Source organism: Chenopodium album, chromosome 7 (assembly GCF_948465745.1).
Source record: "Chenopodium album chromosome 7, dcCheAlbu1.1, whole genome shotgun sequence".
Taxonomy (NCBI): Eukaryota; Viridiplantae; Streptophyta; class Magnoliopsida; order Caryophyllales; family Amaranthaceae; genus Chenopodium; species Chenopodium album.
Genome location: NC_137840.1, coordinates 64,123,357 through 64,144,330, shown reverse-complemented (window position 1 = coordinate 64,144,330; position 20,974 = coordinate 64,123,357). Strand labels below are relative to the sequence as shown.

Here is a 20,974-nt window from a genome sequence, read left to right as displayed (position 1 = left end):
CCAAAGTTTCCCGTATAAATTCATATGCAACTTTGACTTAAAAAAAATATAGGTGGAAAATTTATCATAGTATAATCGATATCTAGAATATAAATTATTTGTAAAAAAAATTAACAAGCCTTCAAAAAAAATAATAACCTTGTCAATAAAAATGTTTGAATATGATTGTTAATAAGTATACGGCTACACAACGCATTATATCCAAAATTTAACGTACTTTGTTTGACGGATTATATTACGTTACGTTACAACACCGTTATATCAGTGCTACCCCTAGTCAGGATTCCTGGATCCGCCACTGGCTAGAATACTACATAAACATACATATTTTAACAGGTCAATCATTCAACACATCAAAGTATTATTAAAAAGTTTGATCACCATACATAAAAACCAGACAAATCACATAAACTCTGCTCAACAAGACCGCCTTCTTCAGTTCTTCATCAACAAGTATGAAGTAAATGCATCTCAACCTCAACGGAATCCGAATTCGTAGTGAGATCAATATGATCGTAAGTCACCGATCTTGGAAAAGCATTACCTGTTTCCGACGGTGATGTGATCATACTTGAACTCCTTGTTGTCCAATGTTCGGATTCATCATTAGGTTCAAAAGGTGGCTTACAAGATGAATTTGGATGCCTTAGCCTTTCTAGTACCATTGTAACTTCTTTCATCGTCGGCCTTTTTTGTCCTGTAGGATTTAAGCATTGTGTTGCCAGATTAGCAAATTCCAAAACATCCTCTTTTTTACTACCTTTTAATACCAAAGGATCAACAATTTCAAATAGAGTGTTATCGTTCATTGATGAGACAAAATACGTAGCCAAGCTTGTTTCTTTTTCATGTTCGATTTCTTCATCTTCATCTATTGGTCTTAGTGCACGTATTGGTTTTTGTCCTGTTAGAAGCTCGACCAAAATTACTCCAAAGCTGTAAACATCACTCTTTTCAGAATATTGGCCCTTATAGAAATATTCGGGATCCAAATAACCAAACGTTCCATGGACACGAGTAGTCAAATGAGTATGTTCCACAGAAACTGCTCTAGAAATCCCAAAATCCGATAATTTTGCTCCAAAATTATCATCCAAAAGAACGTTGCTAGATTTAATGTCTCTGTGGTAAATTGGTGTTGAAAACTCTGAATGCAAATAAGTGATTGCAGTAGCAGTTTCGAAAGCAATTCTCAAGCGCATTTCCCATGTGAAAATGAACTCGTCAATGGACTTTTGGATGTGTTCTGAAAGAGTCCCATTAGATATGAACTCGTACACTAAAAGAGGTATGTTATCTTCCAAACAACACCCAAGAATCTTCACTACATGTCTATGTTTGATTTGAGATAATAGAATTACCTCGTTGATGAATTCCTTCCATTGGCTTTCATTGAGGGCTGTTGATCTTTTAACTGCAATAACTTGACCGTCTTTTAACATTCCTTTGTAGACAGTACCTTGACCTCCTTGTCCAAGCACGCGATCATTGCTAAAGTTGTCTGTGAATCTCTTTAATTCCGTTAATGAGAAGAGTTTAATTTTCTTACTTTCATCTATATTGGAAGACCCTTGTACTATAAGTTTTTTCTCAATGTACTTTTGTCTAAGTTTGATCTCCTTTCTTTTTTTTCTAGTTTTGCATCGCCAACACACCCAAGAGCCTCCAAAAATTACAAGAGCTGTGCCAACTGTATTAATTGTAACACTGAACATTAGATCATGAATTGCATTTGTGTACTGTTAACTACAATTTTTATATTTACTTTTAATTTATATATACTAGAGTGTACCCGTGCAAAATGCACGGTATATATAAGAAAAAATATATTTAAAATGTGGAATGTTTATTTTGATGTTGTAATTTAGACTTGAGCTGTAATAGTCGGTTTTGGAGTGGTCGGTTCTGTTGAATCCTAATTAGCTTTGTTGTACTGAGTATTAATAATAATCGTATTAATAATGTGCTAACACCTGATGTGCTATGCTGAAATATGATATTCTAAGCAAAGCTTAGATGCTCAAAAAACAGGGTCTTACTCTTTTATGTCGGTGGCCACACAATGCTATTATGGGGTTTACTTTTTCAAATTTATAGAGGTTACCCATTCATTGTTATAGGGGTTACTCGTGTTACTCAGTTAGTGTTATATGGGTTAGCGTCTTGCTGTAAGAGTTACATACTTTGTTCTGTTGCAAGTAGATATTCGCTGAGGCCAGTTGCACAAAAACGTGCTGAACAATTTCTTTTTGGTTTTGATGATTAAAGAAATGGAAAATGTTTGGAGGGTATGTAGTCCCTAAAAAAATGCATATAATTGAAGGGTTGGGGATTTAGAGTAGTATAATTGAAGGGTCGGGGATTTAGAGTACATTTTTTTTTATATGTTATACTACGTACCAAAAAAAAAAAAAAAAAAAAAAAAAAACATACACACACATAAAGTGACATGTTAGTAGTAGTCCCATATAAATAGTGAGTGAGTAGTTATTGGTTTGTTTTTTTTTAAAAAAAAATGATAAATTTTTTTTTTAAAAAAATAAAGTAGTGGGATTGGTAGTTATTTTTTCCTTTAATAATTGAAAAAATAATAATAAAAAAAACCCTCAAATGCATGAGAGTTGAGGATTGAGAATTTGGAGGGCTCTCGTTAAATGACTCTACAATTATAATATAGGTTTGTCTTATTTTTTGCTAACAACAACTGTCATTAATGTATGTAGATAATTATTTATACTCCTTCAATTGGTTACAAAAATGTATATTCCTTCAGTACCTAAATAAATGTGTAACTCTTAATATACATTGACTAGCCAATCATATCATTCCCATAAGCATTGCCTTTACTTTGAATCTATTTAATTGTTGACATCTTATTTGGGCCCTCCTCTTTGGGCAAAATAAAACCGTTTTCATCAATGTCAATGTGTATTAAATTTTTCATTTTAACAAGGGTTGGGTTTAAAGTTGGTCTCATAGATTAAACCCACCTTATTGTTGTTTGAAGTCAAGGCCTTATTAATGTTTGTAGTCAAGGCAAGCTTATTGTTGTGTATGTTTTAAGTTTTCCTTTTTTTTCAAATTTTGAAGTGTGACATGAGAAATCTATAGAGCTCCTACATAGATCGTGATAGATATTATATTTATGATAATATTTGTCGCAGATTAGGATAGATTTGATGTATATTTTGTATCCTTATCGTACTAGCTTTCCTAACATGATTAGGACTAGGATTGTAAACTCTATATATTGATCAATGGTACACATTCCAAATGGAGGATTTTTCTTGAAATCTACCATGGTATCACAACTTTGTTTTCGATCCTAGAAATTTTGTTTTTTTATTTTTTATTTTTCTGTTTTCACGCTTCCGTATCTGTTGACCCTTATGAGGTTTTGATGATGATGTTAAGAATTGAGCAAACTTCCTTTTAATAAGGAATTTCTAGTGTTGTGATGTTGACAGGTTCAGTAAGCATAGAGGACTGAAGTAGGAATTGGGACAAAGGAACTTTAGAAGATCCATGAGGACAAATAAAAGACAGAAGAAGAGTTCCAATAATGGAACTTCCCAAAGTTTCTCAACAGGAACTTCAAAACGGGTTGTAACGACCTGGTTCAGGTGTAATGTTGGGGCAAGCCTCAATAACCAAGGATCAATGCAAAGATCAAGATATCAACTGAAGAAGATGGACTTCATAACTTATAGTTGTGTAAAAGATAAGTTTGTTTTCGTAGGATGATGTAAACATATAAATGATAGATATGCATGGAACTTATTAGAAATCCGATAAAGCTTGGCAAACTAATTAATTCGTAAAAGATAACTTTAGTTTTATGAAAAAGTACTTAATTGATTTTATCTTATAAAATCTGATTTGACTTGGTTTTATCTTTTTCATAAAAACTTATCTTTTAATTAAAACGAATTTGATAAGATTTGGTTTTTAAATAAAACAAAATTAAATCTGTTTGGTTTCGGTTTTTAAAGAGATAAGATTAGATTTTCAGTTTAACTTATCTTGTTTACGAAAACCTTGCTTGGTGAGCTGGAAGACCTCTATAAATATAGAAGAAATTCAGTGAAGTAAAGTGAGAGTTTTAAGCGTGAAAACCACTTAGTGCTTAAGAGTAAGTTTGCCAAAGGTTTAAGCTTTATCATTTTGATTTCGGGTTTCATGTGTAGCTTTCCATTTATGTGTTAGAGTGTGTCCTTGTGTTGTAATTGGTTTTGGGGTGAGATTGTGAATTCTCTTAAATTCACGTTTGAGTGTATGAGTTTGAATACTCTAAAACTCGAGTGGTAGTCAGTCACCTCGAGTGTGTCTTGGGGTGCACAGTGGGAAAAAGGAACTTGAGTGTGTCTTAGGTCGAGAAAGGAACCTGAGTGTGTCTTGGGTCGAAAAAGGTGCCTGAGTTTGTCTTAGGTCTGATAGGATAGGTTCTTATCAATTAGCAAGTGTCTTAGGAGGAACTTGCGAAGCAAAGGTCTGTGTAATAGGTTGTACTAGGAGATATTCATCAAAGCTGAAAATTACCAAGTATGGAGAGTCATTGAAAGTGGTGACTTCGAGGTAACAAAAACCAATGCAAACAAAGAGGTAATCCCTAAACCAATAGCTGAATTTGATAAAGAAGATTACGAAAAATATGAGTTAAATGCTCTAGCTGTAAAAATCTTGCATTGTGGACTAGGACCTCATGAGCACAATAGAATCATGGGTTGTAAGTCTGCAAAGCAGATTTGGGATTTACTGCAAGTGACATATGAAGGAACGAGTGAAGTTAAACGTTCCAAAATTGATTTATTAATGTCAAAATATGAAAGATTTTAAATGCTACACAAAGAATCCATTCAGGATATGTTCACTAGATTTACTAACATTATCAATGAGTTAGAATCTTTAGGCAGGTCCATACCCATTGATGAAAACAGGTAAGGATAGTCCTTAGAAGTCTTCCTCAAGATGAGAGGTGGAGATCCAAGGTCACTGCCCTGCAGGAATCCAAGGACTTCACCAAGTTCAACCTTGAACAGCTCAATGGTTCCTTGCTCACTCATGAACTCCATCTTAGAGCAAACTCTGAAAGTTCCAAGAACAAGAGCCTTGCCCTAAAGGCCTATGAATCAAGCGACTCTGAAAATGACGATATGGAGACTGCCATGCTTGTACGGAGGTTCAGGAGAATGCTAGGAAAAAGAGGAGAAAAGAACAGACGAGGACAGACAAGTTCCAAAGAGTTCAAATGCTACAGATGCGGTTCCAAAGAACATCTTCTCAGAGATTGCCCAAATCCTAAGGATGACGAGAAAGCCAACTACAAAGGCAAGGAACAGAACAAGTATTACAAATCGTCATTCTCCAAGGAAGATGTAAGAAAAGCCATGATGGCTGCATGGGGAATTTCTGAATCAGAAAATGAAGGAGAAGGGGAATCCGTAGAAGAAACAGCCAACTTGTGTTTAATGGCTAAAACTGATGATGAAGCTCGTATGAAGGAACTTGAATCTGAGGTATGGTATGACTATCGACAACTCAAACATTTAAATAAAGAAAATCTTATGGATATTATTCTGGAACTTCAAGAGGATTGCAAAGAACTAAATAGATCGAAGTTCCAAACTGATCAGGCTTTAAAAATCCACAAAGAACATAATGAATGGGTTGATAATATGAAAGCTGATGTTCAAAATAGATTCTTTGATTTATATGATAAAAATGTCCTTCTAAAAGAACAAGTTGAAAAACTAAAACATGACAATATAATGTTAAATGTTGAGCTGGCCCAGCTAAAACTTGGAATTAACTTTCCTGACACTGAAGTTCCTATTGCAAACCAACTTCCAAATTTTGAGAAATTAAAATCAGATTTGGAAGAAATCAAAATAAAAAAATCAAACCCTGGAGGATGAACTTTCTAGAGCTAGGAAAGGCAAAGAAGTGATTAATAATGGAATTCCTTCTTGGATAGCTAATGCTCCAAACAAGAATAAAGAAGGGCTAGGATATAAGAAGAAGTCTAGAAGAAATAAGAAGTATGTAGAATTACCCAGTCAAAAATTATGTTTCTATTGCGGTAGCTCAAGACATCTTCGAGCAGCATGTCCTAAAAGAAATAAAGATACTCTTAAGAATACTGAGCATGTTGAACAGGTCTGGATGAAGAAATCTGACTCTTCTTCCAAAACAGTGGAACCTAAGGAAACCTGGGTTCCAGAAACTAACGCTTAGTTTTCATGCAGGTTCCAGTGAGGGGGAACAACACTTGGTACCTCGACAGTGGTTGTTCTAAGCACATGACTGGAGACAAATCTAAATTTCTCTCACTGGATGCCTACTATGGAGGAACTGTGACCTTTGGTGATAATAAGAAAGGTGAAATCATTGCTATAGGTAAAGTAGGAAGGTCAAGTTCCCATGCTATTGAAAATGTTTTTTTACTCGAGGGTCTTAAACATAACTTGTTAAGTATTTCTCAATTTTGTGATAAAGGTAACTCAGTTAGCTTTACTTCTAATCTCTGTAGAATCATTAACAATGACACTAACAATATTATTCTTGAAGGAACCAGAAAAGGGAACACATATATTGTGGATCTCAATGAAGTTCCAAGTAGCAGTTTAACTTGCCTTAGTGTCATTGAAAATGATCCCTTATTATGGCACAAACGATTTGTCCATGCTAGTTTCTCTTTGCTTGATAAACTTAGATCGAAAGAACTTGTGGAAGGACTCCCATCCATCAAGTTCCTAAAAGATAAAGTCTGCAGTGCATGTGTTAAAGGTAAGCAGACACGAATATCTTTCAAATCTAAGAATATGGTAAGCACCACAAAACCATTGGAACTTATCCATATGGATTTGTGTGGTCCCATGAGGATAAAAAGCAGAAGTGGCAAAAGGTATGTGATGGTTATTGTAGATGATTTTTCCAGATATACCTGGGTTTTCTTTCTTGTAAGCAAGGATGATACATTTGATCAGTTTGTTGCTTTTGTGAAGAAAGAACAGAGAAGAACAGGTCAACAGCTAGTCCACCTGAGGTCAGACCATGGAACTGAGTTTGAAAACTCAAAATTTGATGAGTTCTGTGATGAACATGGAATATACCACAACTTCTCAGCTCCCAGGACTCCACAACAAAATGGAGTTGTTGAACGGAAAAACAGAAGCTTGGAAGACATGGCAAGAACAATGCTAATTTCCAGTGGACTACCTAGGAACTTCTGGGTAGAAGCCGTAAACACAGCTTATTACATATTGAATAGAGTCTCTATTCGAGCAATAACCAACAAAACACCTTATGAGCTAATAAAAGGAAGAAAGCCAAATATCTCTTACTTTAGATCTTTTGGTTGCAGGTGCTTTGTACACAATAATGGGAAGAGGAATTTGGGAAAATTTGATGAAAGGAGTGATGAGGCTGTATTCTTAGGATATGCCTCAAATAGTAAAGCTTATAGAGTTTACAACAAAAGAACAATGTGTGTTGAAGAATCTGTACATATAATTTTTGATGAAACTGACTATGTGTTTGATGTACAGGATGATGATGATGATTTCGAAATAGGGTTGGTAAGAAGACATGACCCTGATGAGGAATCAACTGCATCCATGAAGCAGCAAGACAAGAATCCTTTAGCTGAAAATCAAACAGCAATTGAGACAGAAGTTCCATAAGAGGAACATCCAGAGCCTGATAACCCAGAATTTGAGAATCCAGAGCCACTAAATAAAGAGACAGAAGAAAATGATGCTGAACCAGAGAGATTGTATCCAATCAAAGACTTTACCCCTAAACGTTGGAAACATCAAAAGTCTCACCCAATGGACATGATTATGAGTGACATAACCAAAGGAACTCAGACTCGGTCCCAACTAAGGAACTTCTGTGCATTTTTCTCGTTCCTATCTACTTTGGAACCAAAGAAATGTGATGAAGCCTTACAAGATGTAGACTGGATCATAGCCATGCAAGCTGAACTAGGAGAATTCAAAAGAAACAAAGTTTGGCACCTAGTTCCTAAACCGGAACATCAGAAAGTCATAGGTCTAAAGTGGGTGTTCAGAAACAAGCTTGATGAACATGGAATCATAGTAAGAAACAAGGCTAGACTGGTTGTTAAGGGGTACAATCAACAAGAAGGCATAGACTTTGATGAGACATTTGCTCCAGTTGCCAGGTTAGAAGCTATACGCATTCTTATTGCTTTTGCAGCTTTTATGGAAATTAAGTTGTTTCAGATGGACGTCAAATGTGCATTTCTAAATGGGCTATTAAAAGAGGACGTCTATGTGGAACAACCTCCTGGATTTGAAGATCCAGAATTCTCAAATCATGTCTATAAACTTGATAAAACTCTCTATGGGCTAAAACAAGCACCAAGGGCATGATATGAGAGGTTGTCCAAGTTCCTGTTAGATAATGATTTTAAAAGAGGAAAAATTGACAAAACATTGTTTTTGAAATCTAAAGGAACTGACATTTTAGTTGTAAAAATATATGTAGATGATATTATTTTTGGTGCAACTAACGAATTTTTGGTGAAGTATTTTGCTGACCTTATGAGTAGTGAGTTCGAAATGAGTATGATGGGTGATCTAAACTTCTTTCTTGGATTGCAAATTAAGCAAACTGAGAAAGGAATAATGATTCACCAGCAAAAGTATGTGAAGGAACTCATAAAGAAATATAAGATGGAAAGTTCCAAAACTATAAGAACACCTATGGGAACTAACGTCAGACTGGATGAAGACTCAGCTGGAACTTGTATAGATCAGAAGATGTATAGAGGTATGATAGGTTCCTTACTATATCTAACTGTTAGTAGACCTGACATATCATTCAGTGTAGGCTTATGTGCGAGGTTCCAAGCCAATCCAAAGGAATCTCATCTTAAGGCAGTCAAGAGGATACTTAGGTACCTCAAAGGAACTGATGACTTATGTCTCTATTATCCAATAAATGAATCAATTGATTTAGTTGGATATACAGATGCTGACTATGCAGGTGATCTAGTGAATAGAAAGAGCACATCAGGTATGACTCAATTTCTTGGACCATGCTTAGTTTCTTGGGGTTCTAAGAAACACAATACAGTTGCTTTGTCCACAACAGAAGCTGAATATGTAGCTGCTGCAGCTTGTTGCTCACAAATGTTGTGGATAAAACAACAAATATGTGATTTTGGTTTAAAATTTGAATGTGTTCCAATTTATTGTGACAATACTAGTGCTATCTGTATTTCTAAAGATCCAGTGCAACATTCTAAGGTTAAGCATATCCACATTAGACATCACTTCTTAAAAGATAATGTGGAAAAAGGCTATATTAAGTTGGAATTTTGTCCTACTGATAATCAAATTGCTGACATTCTAGCTAAGCCTTTGAGCAGAGAACGCTTTGAGAACATGAGACTGGAACTTGGGATGATCAAGCTGAATTGATTGCAACTGAAGTTCCTAGATATGGTATTGTCAATTATTGGACCAACTAGAAGAATAAAACATCTATCACAAACTTGGTGTGATAAACATAACGGGAATGTCACCATTGGTAAACTCTTGGAGGTTAGTGAAATTAACACTTATTTAAACTGTACATACTATTTAAGGCAATGTAGACATGTATATGACTTGTTCCATGAATTTTGATTTTAAAAAATTATGTTTTCAAGAAAAATTATCTTCTGGAAAATTCTTTATTAAATAAATTGTGAAAAGATAAGTCTTGAATTAAAATTCCATCCAGATTAATTTTCAAAACAAGATAAAATTCATTGTTCCTAAAACTAACCCTTCAACTTCAAAGCACCGTATCACATATTTACTCCCCTATAAATACTCACCTAACCAACTCCACTAACTCACAGTCACATCAAGCTTAACCTCTCAAATTCTCTCAACCACAAATTTCTTACAGTTAAACCACAATCAACCATGGCCGACGAAAACCCTAAGAACCAAGAAGTTCAATCACCCACCAAATCTGCTAGCTCACAACCAATTAACCTGGAACCTCCCATTGAATTACTTCACACCTCATCAGAACCTAAAAATACCAAGCCAAAAGTCGTTGAAGAAACCGCTACATCCTCTACCACAAGCCTCCCAAATTTCCTCAGTCGAATTGCTGAGTGGAAGAAAAGAAAAGCCGAAAAAACGGAGAAATCACAAGACGAGCAAGTTCGTGAAGTAGAGGACGAACCTGAAGAGACAAAGGATGATTCTGAGGGGGAAGAAGATGAGAAAGCCTTGAAGAGCCAGGCTGACAGGTATGTTGTAGGCTATAGAATTGATGATGCATGGTGTAGAATGGTGAATTTTGAATTTCTAGATCTACTTAAGTTTCAGGGTTGGGATTATTTGTTTACTATGAAAGCAAAAAACTACTTATATCCTTTGTCTATGGATGAATTTGTTAAGGATTGTGAGTTTGAAGATGGTGTATGTTATAGCAAAGTGAATGAGGTTGATGTTGAATTTGATGCTGCTAGATTAGCAACTCTGCTTCAAGTTCCATGTGAGGGGTTTGATACTTATATGAAAGGGGCTGTAACTGTGAAGGTGTCAGGGCATACTAAAACTGAAATAATTAACTATTTGGGTGGTAGGAAAGGTTCAAGTGTGATGAATCACAATGATCTCTCTCCTTTGCACAAACTGTTATTCAACTTGGTTAAAAAGTCCTTGGTTCCAAGGACACAAAAGAAAAACGAATTGTGCTACTTAGATATGGCATTAATCTTTTGAATGTCCAAAAGAATTAAAATAAATTTCCCAACAATCATGCTCCAACACTTAGAGCATTGCAAAGAGAAGGAATTAAAAATAGGATATGCTACAATTCTTGCTTCTATGTTTGAAGATTTGGGAGTGAAACTGAAGGAATTCTATGGGCATATGAGGGAGAAAGGAGAGAATGTGATAAATGAAACTACTCTGAGAGGTTTAAGCCTTGCTGTTGTGAGGGGGAAGTGTGTGAAGTATGAAGCACAGAAAAAGAAAAGGAAGGAAGAGGAGTCCCAGCTAAGAGGCCCTGTTAGGAAGAGCAGAAGGCTCTCAGTTGGAACTCAGGCCAGAACTAGTGCAAATGATCCTTTGGAGTTAAGTAAGGGAGAGGAAGGAGCTGATGAGATACTTAATGATCTGTCTAACAGACTTATACAGGTTGAAGGACAACTCCTTGACATGGCAGGAAAGATGAAGGCAATGGAGAGGACCAATGCCTCGCAAGTTAAGGAGTTCCAGAAATCAATCTCAAGCCTTGAAGCACGAATGGAGAAAGCTCAAGAGGACAACAAGGCAGAACTTGAGCAAATTTTAAAAGCGCTTGATGTCTGATCAACTTTGCAGCCTACCTCAGCCATCCCTTAGCCTAATCTATTTTATGTTGGTTTTTGGAACAATGATCTGTTTTATTTGGATGCTTTTGAACTTTGTTTATCTTTGAATATTTTGGAACTTGGTCTGTAATATTTTAAGTACTCTGGATGGTTGACTTTTGTTAAATACTATGGAACTTTGTCTATATATGCATGCATTGTTGAGAATAAACAGGCAAATTTGTGTGAAAGCACTAGCTTAAGAGAGCTAGCCAGCGCTGCTTCCAGCTTCCCACATTCGATGAATTGCCTGTGGGGCTGTGAGTAGATGAATAAAACTTTGAAAAGTCTCGTTTTTGATAATGCCAAAAGGGGGAAAAGCAGGAGCAAACTTGAAAGCTGAAATTGTTCTAGGTCCAGTTGAGTAAGTAACAAAGGTTGTTCTCTTCTCTGAATTTTTACTTGCTTTCTATTTGTTTTTCTTATGTTTTTCATTCTTATTCATTTTGTTGTTTGAAAAAATAAAATAAAAATTGGAAAATGAAAAATTAACCTTCTGTTCTTTACTTATCATCCTCAGAAGTTTGCTCAGTTTGTCATCATCAAAAAGGGGGAAATTGTTGACCCTTATGAGGTTTTGATGATGATGTTAAGAATTGAGCAAACTTTCTTTTAATAAGGATTTTCTAGTGTTGTGATGTTGGCAGGTTCAGTAAGCATAGAGGGCTGAAGTAAGAACTGGGACAAAGGAACTTTAGAAGATCCATGAGGACAAGTAAAAGACAGAAGAAGAGTTCCAGTAATGGAACTTCCCGAAGTTTCTCAACGGGAACTTCAAAACAGGTTGTAACGACCTGGTTCTGGTGTAATGTTGGGGCAAGCCTCAATAACCAAGGATCAATGCAAAGATCAAGATATCAACTGAAGAAGATGGACTTCATAACTTATAGTTGTGTAAAAGATAAGTTTGTTTTCATAGGCTGATGTAAACATATAAATGATAGATATGCATAGAACTTATTAAAAATCAGATAAAGCTTGGCAAACTAATTAATTCGTAAAAGATAACTTTAGTTTTATGAAAAAGTACTTAATTGATTTTATCTTATAAAATCTGATTTGACTTGGTTTTATCTTTTTCATAAAAACTTATCTTTTAATTAAAACGAATTTGATAAGATTTGGTTTTTAAATAAAACAGAATTAAATCTGTTTGGTTTCGGTTTTTAAAGAGATAAGATTAGATTTTCAGTTTAACTTATCTTGTTTACGAAAACCTTGCTTGGTGAGCTGGAAGACCTCTATAAATATAGAAGAAATTCAGTGAAGCAAAGTGAGAGTTTTAAGCGTGAAAACCACTTAGTGCTTAAGAGTAAGTTTGCCAAAGGTTTAATCTTTATCATTTTGATTTCGGGTTTCATGTGTAGCTTTCCATTTATGTGTTAGAGTGTGTCCTTGTGTTGTAATTGGTTTTGGGGTGAGATTGTGAATTCTCTTAAATTCACGTTTGAGTGTATGAGTTGGAATTCTCTAAAATTCGAGTGGTAGTCAGTCACCTCGAGTGTGTCTTGGGGTGCACAGTGGGAACCTGAGTGTGTCTTAGGTCGAAAAAGGAACCTGAGTGTGTCTTGGGTCGAAAAAGGTGCCTGAGTTTGTCTTAGGTATGATAGGATAGGTTCTTATCAATTAGCAAGTGTCTTAGGAGGAACTTGCGAAGCAAAGGTCTGTGTAATAGGTTGTACTAGGAGAGTTGCCTATTATAGTGGAATTTGTTTATAAGTCCCAATAGGGCCGAGGTTTTACTTCCAGTTGGGCACTGGAAGGTTTCCTCGTAAAACTTGCTATGTGCTTTAAGATTCTTTATGTTTTTATTGTTTATTTCCGCATAAGTTCCGCGATTGGAACCTACTACCATTCACCCTCCCTCTTGTAGTAGTTCATCTAAACTAATAGTATCTTTACCAAACCACCGCCCACCTTCAATGGCCAAGGACGACGACACCCCTCCTCCCCCTCTGCCTCCACCGGCCAATGAGTTTCACCAGGCACTCGCCGTTAACAATATCAAGAACGTGATTCCCCTCACCCTAGACTATGAGAATGTCCAATATGCAAATTTGGGTTGAATTGTTTGATAACCATGCTTGTGCCTACAACGTTCTTGATCACATTGACCCAAAAACACCGAGACCTTCCGAGATTTCAGATACCCTTTGGATAAGATTGGATGCCATTGTTAAGCAATGGATCTATGGTAATATTTCTCTTGATCTTCTCACAACTATCCTATCTTCGAAGTCTACTACACAACAAATATGGGATTGCATCTAAAATATTTTTCAAGATAATAAGAGCACAAGGGCGGTGTACCTTGAAAATCAATTCAATGCTCTACATCTTGAAAATTTTCCCAATGTTACCACTTTCTGCCAACGCCTAAAGAGCATCTCCGATCAACTAGCAAACGTCGACCACCTGTTTTCGATCAGAAATTGGTGTTACGCTTCGTTGCCGGTCTCACAAAGACTGATTTTAACACACTTTCTACTATGATTGCTCAGACTAATCCATTGCCCTCATTCAACTCAGCATGATCTAGGCTTCTTCTTGAATAAACACGCCGCAGCTCGGACTCAAGCTCGTCTCCCGCGTCTTTCGTGGCTTAACAGTCCGCGCCCTCCTCTTCAGACTCCACTTAGCAACAACCCCCGCCAGCAGAGGTGGTACTGGGCATGGGCGCGGCAACGACGGCAGAGAATGCCAAGGGAAAGGTCGCAACCATGGTGCTCCTGTTCGAGGCAATGCTTCGAGGCAGGAGCAGAACACTCAACAGCAACAACAACAAGCTTGGCCACAGCAGCAGGCCAGCAGCCCAATTCTAATGGGTAGAATTGGGCCCCTCAGCCTCCATGGCCCAATCCACAACAACCATATTGGCCACAAGGTTAGGCAGTCCCACCTGCTCCTTTCCCAACCACGGGTCAACACCAATAGCGACCCAATTACAATCAAGGCTCATCTCAACAGGCATACTCAATGGGGCCGACTTCTTATGGGTCTCCTATGACTCCCATGGAGTTTGACAGTGCATACTCTTCCATGAACTTATCCACTCCGGACAACGGATGGTATATGGACTCCGGCCCTACGTCTCATATGACCAATAATCCCGGTACTCTTCTACCTCTTTTTAATTTAAGCACTCATAATTATATTTTAGTAGGTAATGGTCATTGCATTTCAATCACTGGTTATGGTCATACTACCCTTCCTAATAATTCAATGAGTCTTAAAAATGTTCTACTTTCACCTCAAATTATTAAGAATCTAATTTTGTACGAAAATTCATTTCTGATAATTCAGTGTCTATAGAATTTGACCCTAATGGTTTTTCTTTGAAGGATCTACGCATGGGGAGGGTAATAACGAGATGCAATAGTACCGCGGAGCTTTATCTTATCATCTCAAGTTCTCCAAGCACTTGCCTAGCCACTTCTCTCATTACAGCCACCCCGTGGCATGATTGCTTAGGACATCCCGAGGCTTCCTCTTTAAGGTTGCTTATTAGGAGCAATAATTTTATTAATTGTAAAAAAGACTCTACTTTTTGCAATTCTTGTCAGATAGGGAAACATGTTAGACTTCCGTTTTATGATTCTTATAATACTACTTTTTCTGCTTTTGACATTATTCATGCCGATTTATGGACATCCCCCATTCGAAGTATTATTGGTCACAAATACTATTTAGTACTCCTCGATGATTTCACACATTATGTGTGGGCTATTCCTCTTGCTTATATTTATGATAATATTTGTCGCAGATTAGGATAGATTTTATGTATATTTTGTATCCTTATCGTACTAGCTTTCTTAATATTATTAGGACTAGGATCGTAAACTCTATATATTGATCAATGGTACACACTCCAAATAGAGGAGTTTTCCCTAAATCTAACAGATACTTTATGTATTTGAGAGATACAACGGGACTGAATGCAACCACTCTTAAGAGTGCTCTTTTGGTATGGGACTTGTTTGTCTAATATCTTGCCTAATATATTAAAAATTCTACAATGTCATTCTTCAAAAAAGACACCACAATATGGCGACGTGGCAAAATTTAATTGGCCCATATTTAGTATTTTGAATTTCATTTTGAATTATCTTTAATGTATTAAAAATTGTATTTATATTAAGTACTGTATGATTTTTAATACATGTATTTTATTTGAAATACATAATTATAAATTATGAAACTCTATTTTATAACATTAATTAATTTTCAAAATTATACTTATAATTAAAAATCACAAAATTAAAATTGTTCATCATTGTTCATCACAATTTAAAATTTGTTGGTTTGGGATTTCGGGTTGCGATTGATGGTTAGCTACTGGAGTTTGCGGGTGAAGAGGGAGCGGTTAATTGGGGCTGCTACGGTGGTGCAAAGGTCGAGGTTGTTGCGGTGTATTTTGGAATTGGTGGCTGCTGGAGTTGAGATTGAGTGGAAATTGCTGCTCTTAGGGTTTTCTTCAACCTTCCATCTTCCTCAGGAATCCTCACTTATATCTTTCTCATCAACAATGGGGAATTTACCCCTCCAAGTACCCAACAATCAAACAAATATCATCACCAACACCACAACAAACCCAAATCCGAACACTACCATTTTTTGCGGCTTTGGCGATAAATCAAAATAAAAAACCCTAAGAAAAATATAGATTTTAAGGGCATGGTTAACCTTAGGAAATTTTGTGAAAAACTACCTATTATAATCCAGAAATTGCGAGAAACTACCTATTAAAAAAAATGTTGTAATTGACTACCTAATTTTTTTAAAATGTTGTAATTTACTACCTTTACGCCGGATTATGAATGGGTTCGACCAAAATTCTTCGGCGTTGACTTGGTCACGTGACACTTGGTGAAAGAAAAGGGTCATTAAGTGTTATGTGATGGTTACGTGACCAAGTCAACACCGGAGAACTTTGGTAAAACTCCTTCATAATCCGGCGTAAGGTAGTAAATTACAACATTTTTGAAAAATTAGGTAGTCAATTACAACATTTTTTTTAACCTTAAATGATATGGTAGGTATTTGCATTGTCGTATGTTTGTGAGCTTTCACTCCTTTGATTTCCTCAACCTCCATTGTTGTTGTTCAATTGTTGAGGAAAGAGAGACTGATGGTTTAACGACCCCACCCGTTTAGTGACATCTACCTTCTATTTGTTTTCATTAGCCATCAAATATAAAAATAACCCCAGCTTTTTCTTCAATATGACCAGTGTACCCCCTTCATAAACAATTCAACATACAACAATGTTTCTCAGGTTGAGAAACTTGTATTTTATCATTTTTATTGTGCTTATATGTTAGTAAAAAGGAGCAATTATTAAATTAACGTATCATAGTTTTGATTTATTAACCACTATTTTTTTTTTTCCAAATCTTTGTTTTAATTATGCAAGTGCAAAATTGTTTTTATTAGTTTATTTCACTCAATTTATCAATCAATCCATCCAATTCATCCATGGAGGATGAGTAGATCAGATCAGATGTGGATGAAGGTAAAGTATAGGTGAAGGAAGAATTGGGTGACAGATAAATCGTTGGTGGATGGAGGCGGATGAAGCATCACTTGACCCACCTTCGATCCATTGCCACCCCTAATGCAAATTAAAGGCGTAATTGAAAGACATCAAATAAATTCCTGACAAATAATCTTACCCAAAATAATAGCTAATTGTACAAGTATGTCTAGCACCTGCCATCCTGAAAAAAAAAAATCAATATTGATTAATATCGATATACTCCCTCCATTTTTTTAATTGCATTATTTGGGTTGGACACAAATTAAGGTTTAAGAAAGAAATAAAAAAATGTCCATGTGACTACAAACAAAGGAAAGAGAGTAAATGTAACGTAACAAGTATAAATATCAAATGCAATAATTACTAAGGATGAAATAGAAATTTAGTATATGTGAATACAAACTAAAGTGTATAAAAGTATACCAATTATAGTAATGATGCTTTCCTAAAACAAAAATAGTGAATTATAAAAACACTAAGGAAATACTTTTTTTTTTGTTTTTTGTTTTTTTTTTTTTTTTTTTGAAACAACACTAAGGATATACTTAGATAAAATTATATGTTACGGAATAAAAAAAATTATGTTCAAGTAATGTGACATTCTCTTCGCTTGCAAAGTTGCAATTGCTCATTTTTAATGCCAACTTATGAATTTAAAATTAAGTATTGGAATTATTACAAGGTATGGAACATGGAATCCTTATGGAAAATGATATTTTACCACCGATCCAACATTATATCACTATTCAATTGCTCAAAATGAAAATAACAAATTCTTAGAAGAAAAATGCATTAAAAAAACAAAAATAAATAAGCCTTTGTGTGATTAATTCAAAATAAGCAACCCTTTTAATTAACAAATAAGTCGATTTTTAATTATGGGGGTACTTCTCAAAATGAGTTATGACTTGTTGGTTTTAGGGGTAGCCAGTTGTTTGAGTCAATGATGCCATGCCTCATAACATGTGAGATTCTTTTTTAAAATTAATTAAAAATAAATTGTTAATGGACCAACTCAACCAAAAACTTTTAAATTAATGGTTGAATCCCATAAATATGTTCTATACTTTAATTATCACGCCACTCACATGAGAGCCCATGGGACATGAAGTGAGGATGCAACATGGACCATCTTCATACCTGAAGCTTAATACTCCAATTTAAAAGAAGGGATGGATGAGATTTGAACCTCTGATCTACCTTTGTTGTCATTACAAAATATTAGTTTGACATTTTCACAGTCCTACGCTAAGAATGCGAAGGGGGAAATAAAATATTATTTATAACAATGGCAATGTCATTGCAAAATATACTTTTTGCAACTAAGAAATTGTCGTTGCTAAAACTTTGTTGCTAAAAATGAGTTTTCTTGTAGTGAAAGGGTGTATGAAAGGCCAGGGGTGGTAAATGGTGTTGTGATCAGAGACGAGATGGGTGTTGTGAGGTTGGTTGCAGCCGGGGGCGGTTTTAGTTGCAGCTTGGCGAGTGGAGTATGGATGGGTTCCTAGTAGAATAGCCGAGGCTAAGGCTCTTCTATGTGGTCTAAAAGCTGCTGTAGACTTCTGGTATCAAAAATTGGTCGTGGAGAATGATTGGCTCAAACTTAGGGTTCAACAAAACTATCCGATGATCCGTATATATGATCTCATTTGATTTGATAATTTAGGATATCCGATTCAAATATTTAGGATGTCTAATAGAATATCAATTTTCGAATATCTAACATCTGAAAAATATTCAAAAGATTTCAGATTTTGGATATCAAATAACATATATTCTATTCAAATATAAAAAATACTTCCTCCGTTCCATTAACATTGCAACAAGGAGGAAATTACGTATCCCAAAACACATTTTATATGCTACATATTTATAATTGTGTAAGAGTAAAAATTATAAAAAGTTGATATTGTTAAAGTATTTTATGAGACGAATCCAACAAGATCCCACATGCCTATATTTTTCTTAACGTATAAATCATATTATATAGTCAAACAAGACTGATGAATAGTGCAAAATGTCCATTGTTACAATATTAATAGAACGGAGGAAGTAATTGGGAGTTATTTGGTATGTCCAATCCGAAAAATGTCGGATATCAAATATCCGAAACCCTTCGAATGGGATATCCCAAATTTGGATATCAAATATCCAAAACCCTTCAAATCGGATTCGGATATCAAATATTCTAAATGTCGGATACTGGATCCAATTTGAAATCCATTTCGGATTGGACATCCGATCCGTGCTCAATACCTCAAATAATTGGACCAGTGAATGCACTCAAATCACGAGATGGGATGTTATAACTGTCACATTAATAATAAAAAGGACAACATTTTCAGTGTCTCAATAATACAAGACCATCACTGAAAATTTCATTTTTATTGATCAAATTTAGGAAACTATTCAAAGCAAAATAAGATAATAATATCATCAGCATAATCCCAACGAAATTTGTGGTGTAAATAAATTCTAGATCTGATGAGGTAGATTATTGACCAAATTAAATAAGCAAAATTGAGATAATTTTACCTAAGTTCAGGTTTGGTTCATTGTAGTATCCCCATTGAAGCACAACTGGTACGGCAGTTATCCCAGTTGACAACGGTGCATTAGCTTCTAAATAGTCCTTGCTAATCAAGAAGGCAGCCCTGCAATTTCCAGAGACATTGGTGCTGCTCACACTTGTACTGTATTCCTTGATCTCTGTCTCTGGTTCATCATCAATTGTTGCGGATGCCAATTGAGCCATACAACAGCGGTAGCCATTGCATTTGTTTTCTCTTAAAACAAATGCAGGTGGATGCAGGGTACAAACAGAGGCGCATCCTGCAATGATTCCACCCGTCTCATTCAACATTAAAGCGTATCCGTCGCATCCCACTGAAGCTAAAACATTATCGGAAACTGAATATCTGAAGGAGGAGTTAGCAAGATTGTGGCTCCTCTTAGTAAGGCCATCACGACGGCAGGTAGTTGATGACGGAATTTTTACAGTTACCATACCCATTACTCCGCTGGGGATATACAAATTAATTACAAGAATCTCAAGGTTGAGTTTCTTAAGAAATGGTTTTGGTGGTGATGAAGAGGATGAATTACAAGAGACTACAAAGTTGAGGTCCAAAAAACAATTTTTCGCGGCATCAGGAACAATACCAAATGGATAAGGTATATTAATATTTCCACACCGGTGTATACAGTCGCCTTTATCTTTACGTAGTTCAGATGGTCTCCACAAAGTAGATGATATGATTATTAACACAAGAAATGAGTTTAGGATTTTCATTTTGGTTACTCATCCGAGTACAGATCCATCGATCTAAGTTTTTGGTGTTTTAATATAGTCTCTTTAATTTTTTGTAGGAATGCCAATGAAATGGGCGCTCTGACACAGTGACACAGTTTGGGTTTAATAACTCATACGGTGTATGAAAGGATGGACTTCATTCATACCATCACTTTCTTTGCTCTAAACAGACCGGGTCGATAAAGCGTTTCCTATTGTGCTATACTCTCTCTTGCCAAGATTTAATCTCAACCGCTGTAATTTACGATAAGAACGTTACCAATTGAGACAGTTTTTACTCGGTTAGGTTCATATCTAATACAGAGTATGATGTCAGGAGAAAGTTAGCTCAATATTTTAATCATTGTTTAGACCATCGAGGAATCAACACTTGCTACTAAGAAAAGACTTGGTCACGCCATGTCGGCCATACACAATGCAATTTGACTAGAATTTTCAATATTTGTTAGATATAAGATTAATTGTCAAGCTGTCCCAGTCCAAAAAATTTAAAAAATCTAAAGCGATGACACATTAAGTCAATAAGTCGTTAGAAAAGTAAATGAAATTAAATGCGGCACTTTACTAGTTGATTATTCAAAGCTTAGCTGGGTATATTAAAAATATTAGTTGTAGGTCACATTCGCTTGACCTTATTTTTGTTGAAATGAAATTATTTTAATTGAAAAAATATAATTTTTATTGAATCGAAATTATTTTTACTTATTCTTTATTATATTTCTTTTTTATAGTTAATGAT

At 35.5% G+C, this 20,974-nt stretch overlaps 1 protein-coding gene across 1 annotated transcript; it reads right to left on the bottom strand.

The window, feature by feature from the left end:
* Positions 1–126: 126 nt before the first annotated feature.
* LOC145639163 (putative wall-associated receptor kinase-like 16) lies at positions 127–20,312 on the bottom strand. The gene is made up of 3 exons (XM_081690332.1): positions 19,458–20,312; positions 17,059–17,103; positions 127–1,690 (listed from the first exon to the last, which is right to left on the bottom strand). The coding sequence occupies exons 1-3, from the start codon at positions 20,212–20,214 to the stop codon at positions 447–449; spliced, it is 2,046 nt and encodes a 681-aa protein (XP_081546458.1). The 5' UTR covers positions 20,215–20,312; the 3' UTR covers positions 127–446.
* Positions 20,313–20,974: the final 662 nt, after the last annotated feature.

What these genes read in the sequence shown, in the direction of transcription:
- LOC145639163 (XM_081690332.1), bottom strand. Translation starts at nt 20,214, where the DNA reads ATGAAAATCCTAAACTCATTTCTTGTGTTAATAATCATATCATCTACT. An exon ending in TGAACCAAACCTGAACTTAG is followed by an intron (nt 17,104 to 19,457) that starts GTAAAATTATCT and finishes TTTTTTTTTCAG; the next exon opens with GATGGCAGGTGCTAGACATA. An exon ending in ACAATTAGCTATTATTTTGG is followed by an intron (nt 1,691 to 17,058) that starts GTAAGATTATTT and finishes CAATTAATACAG; the next exon opens with TTGGCACAGCTCTTGTAATT.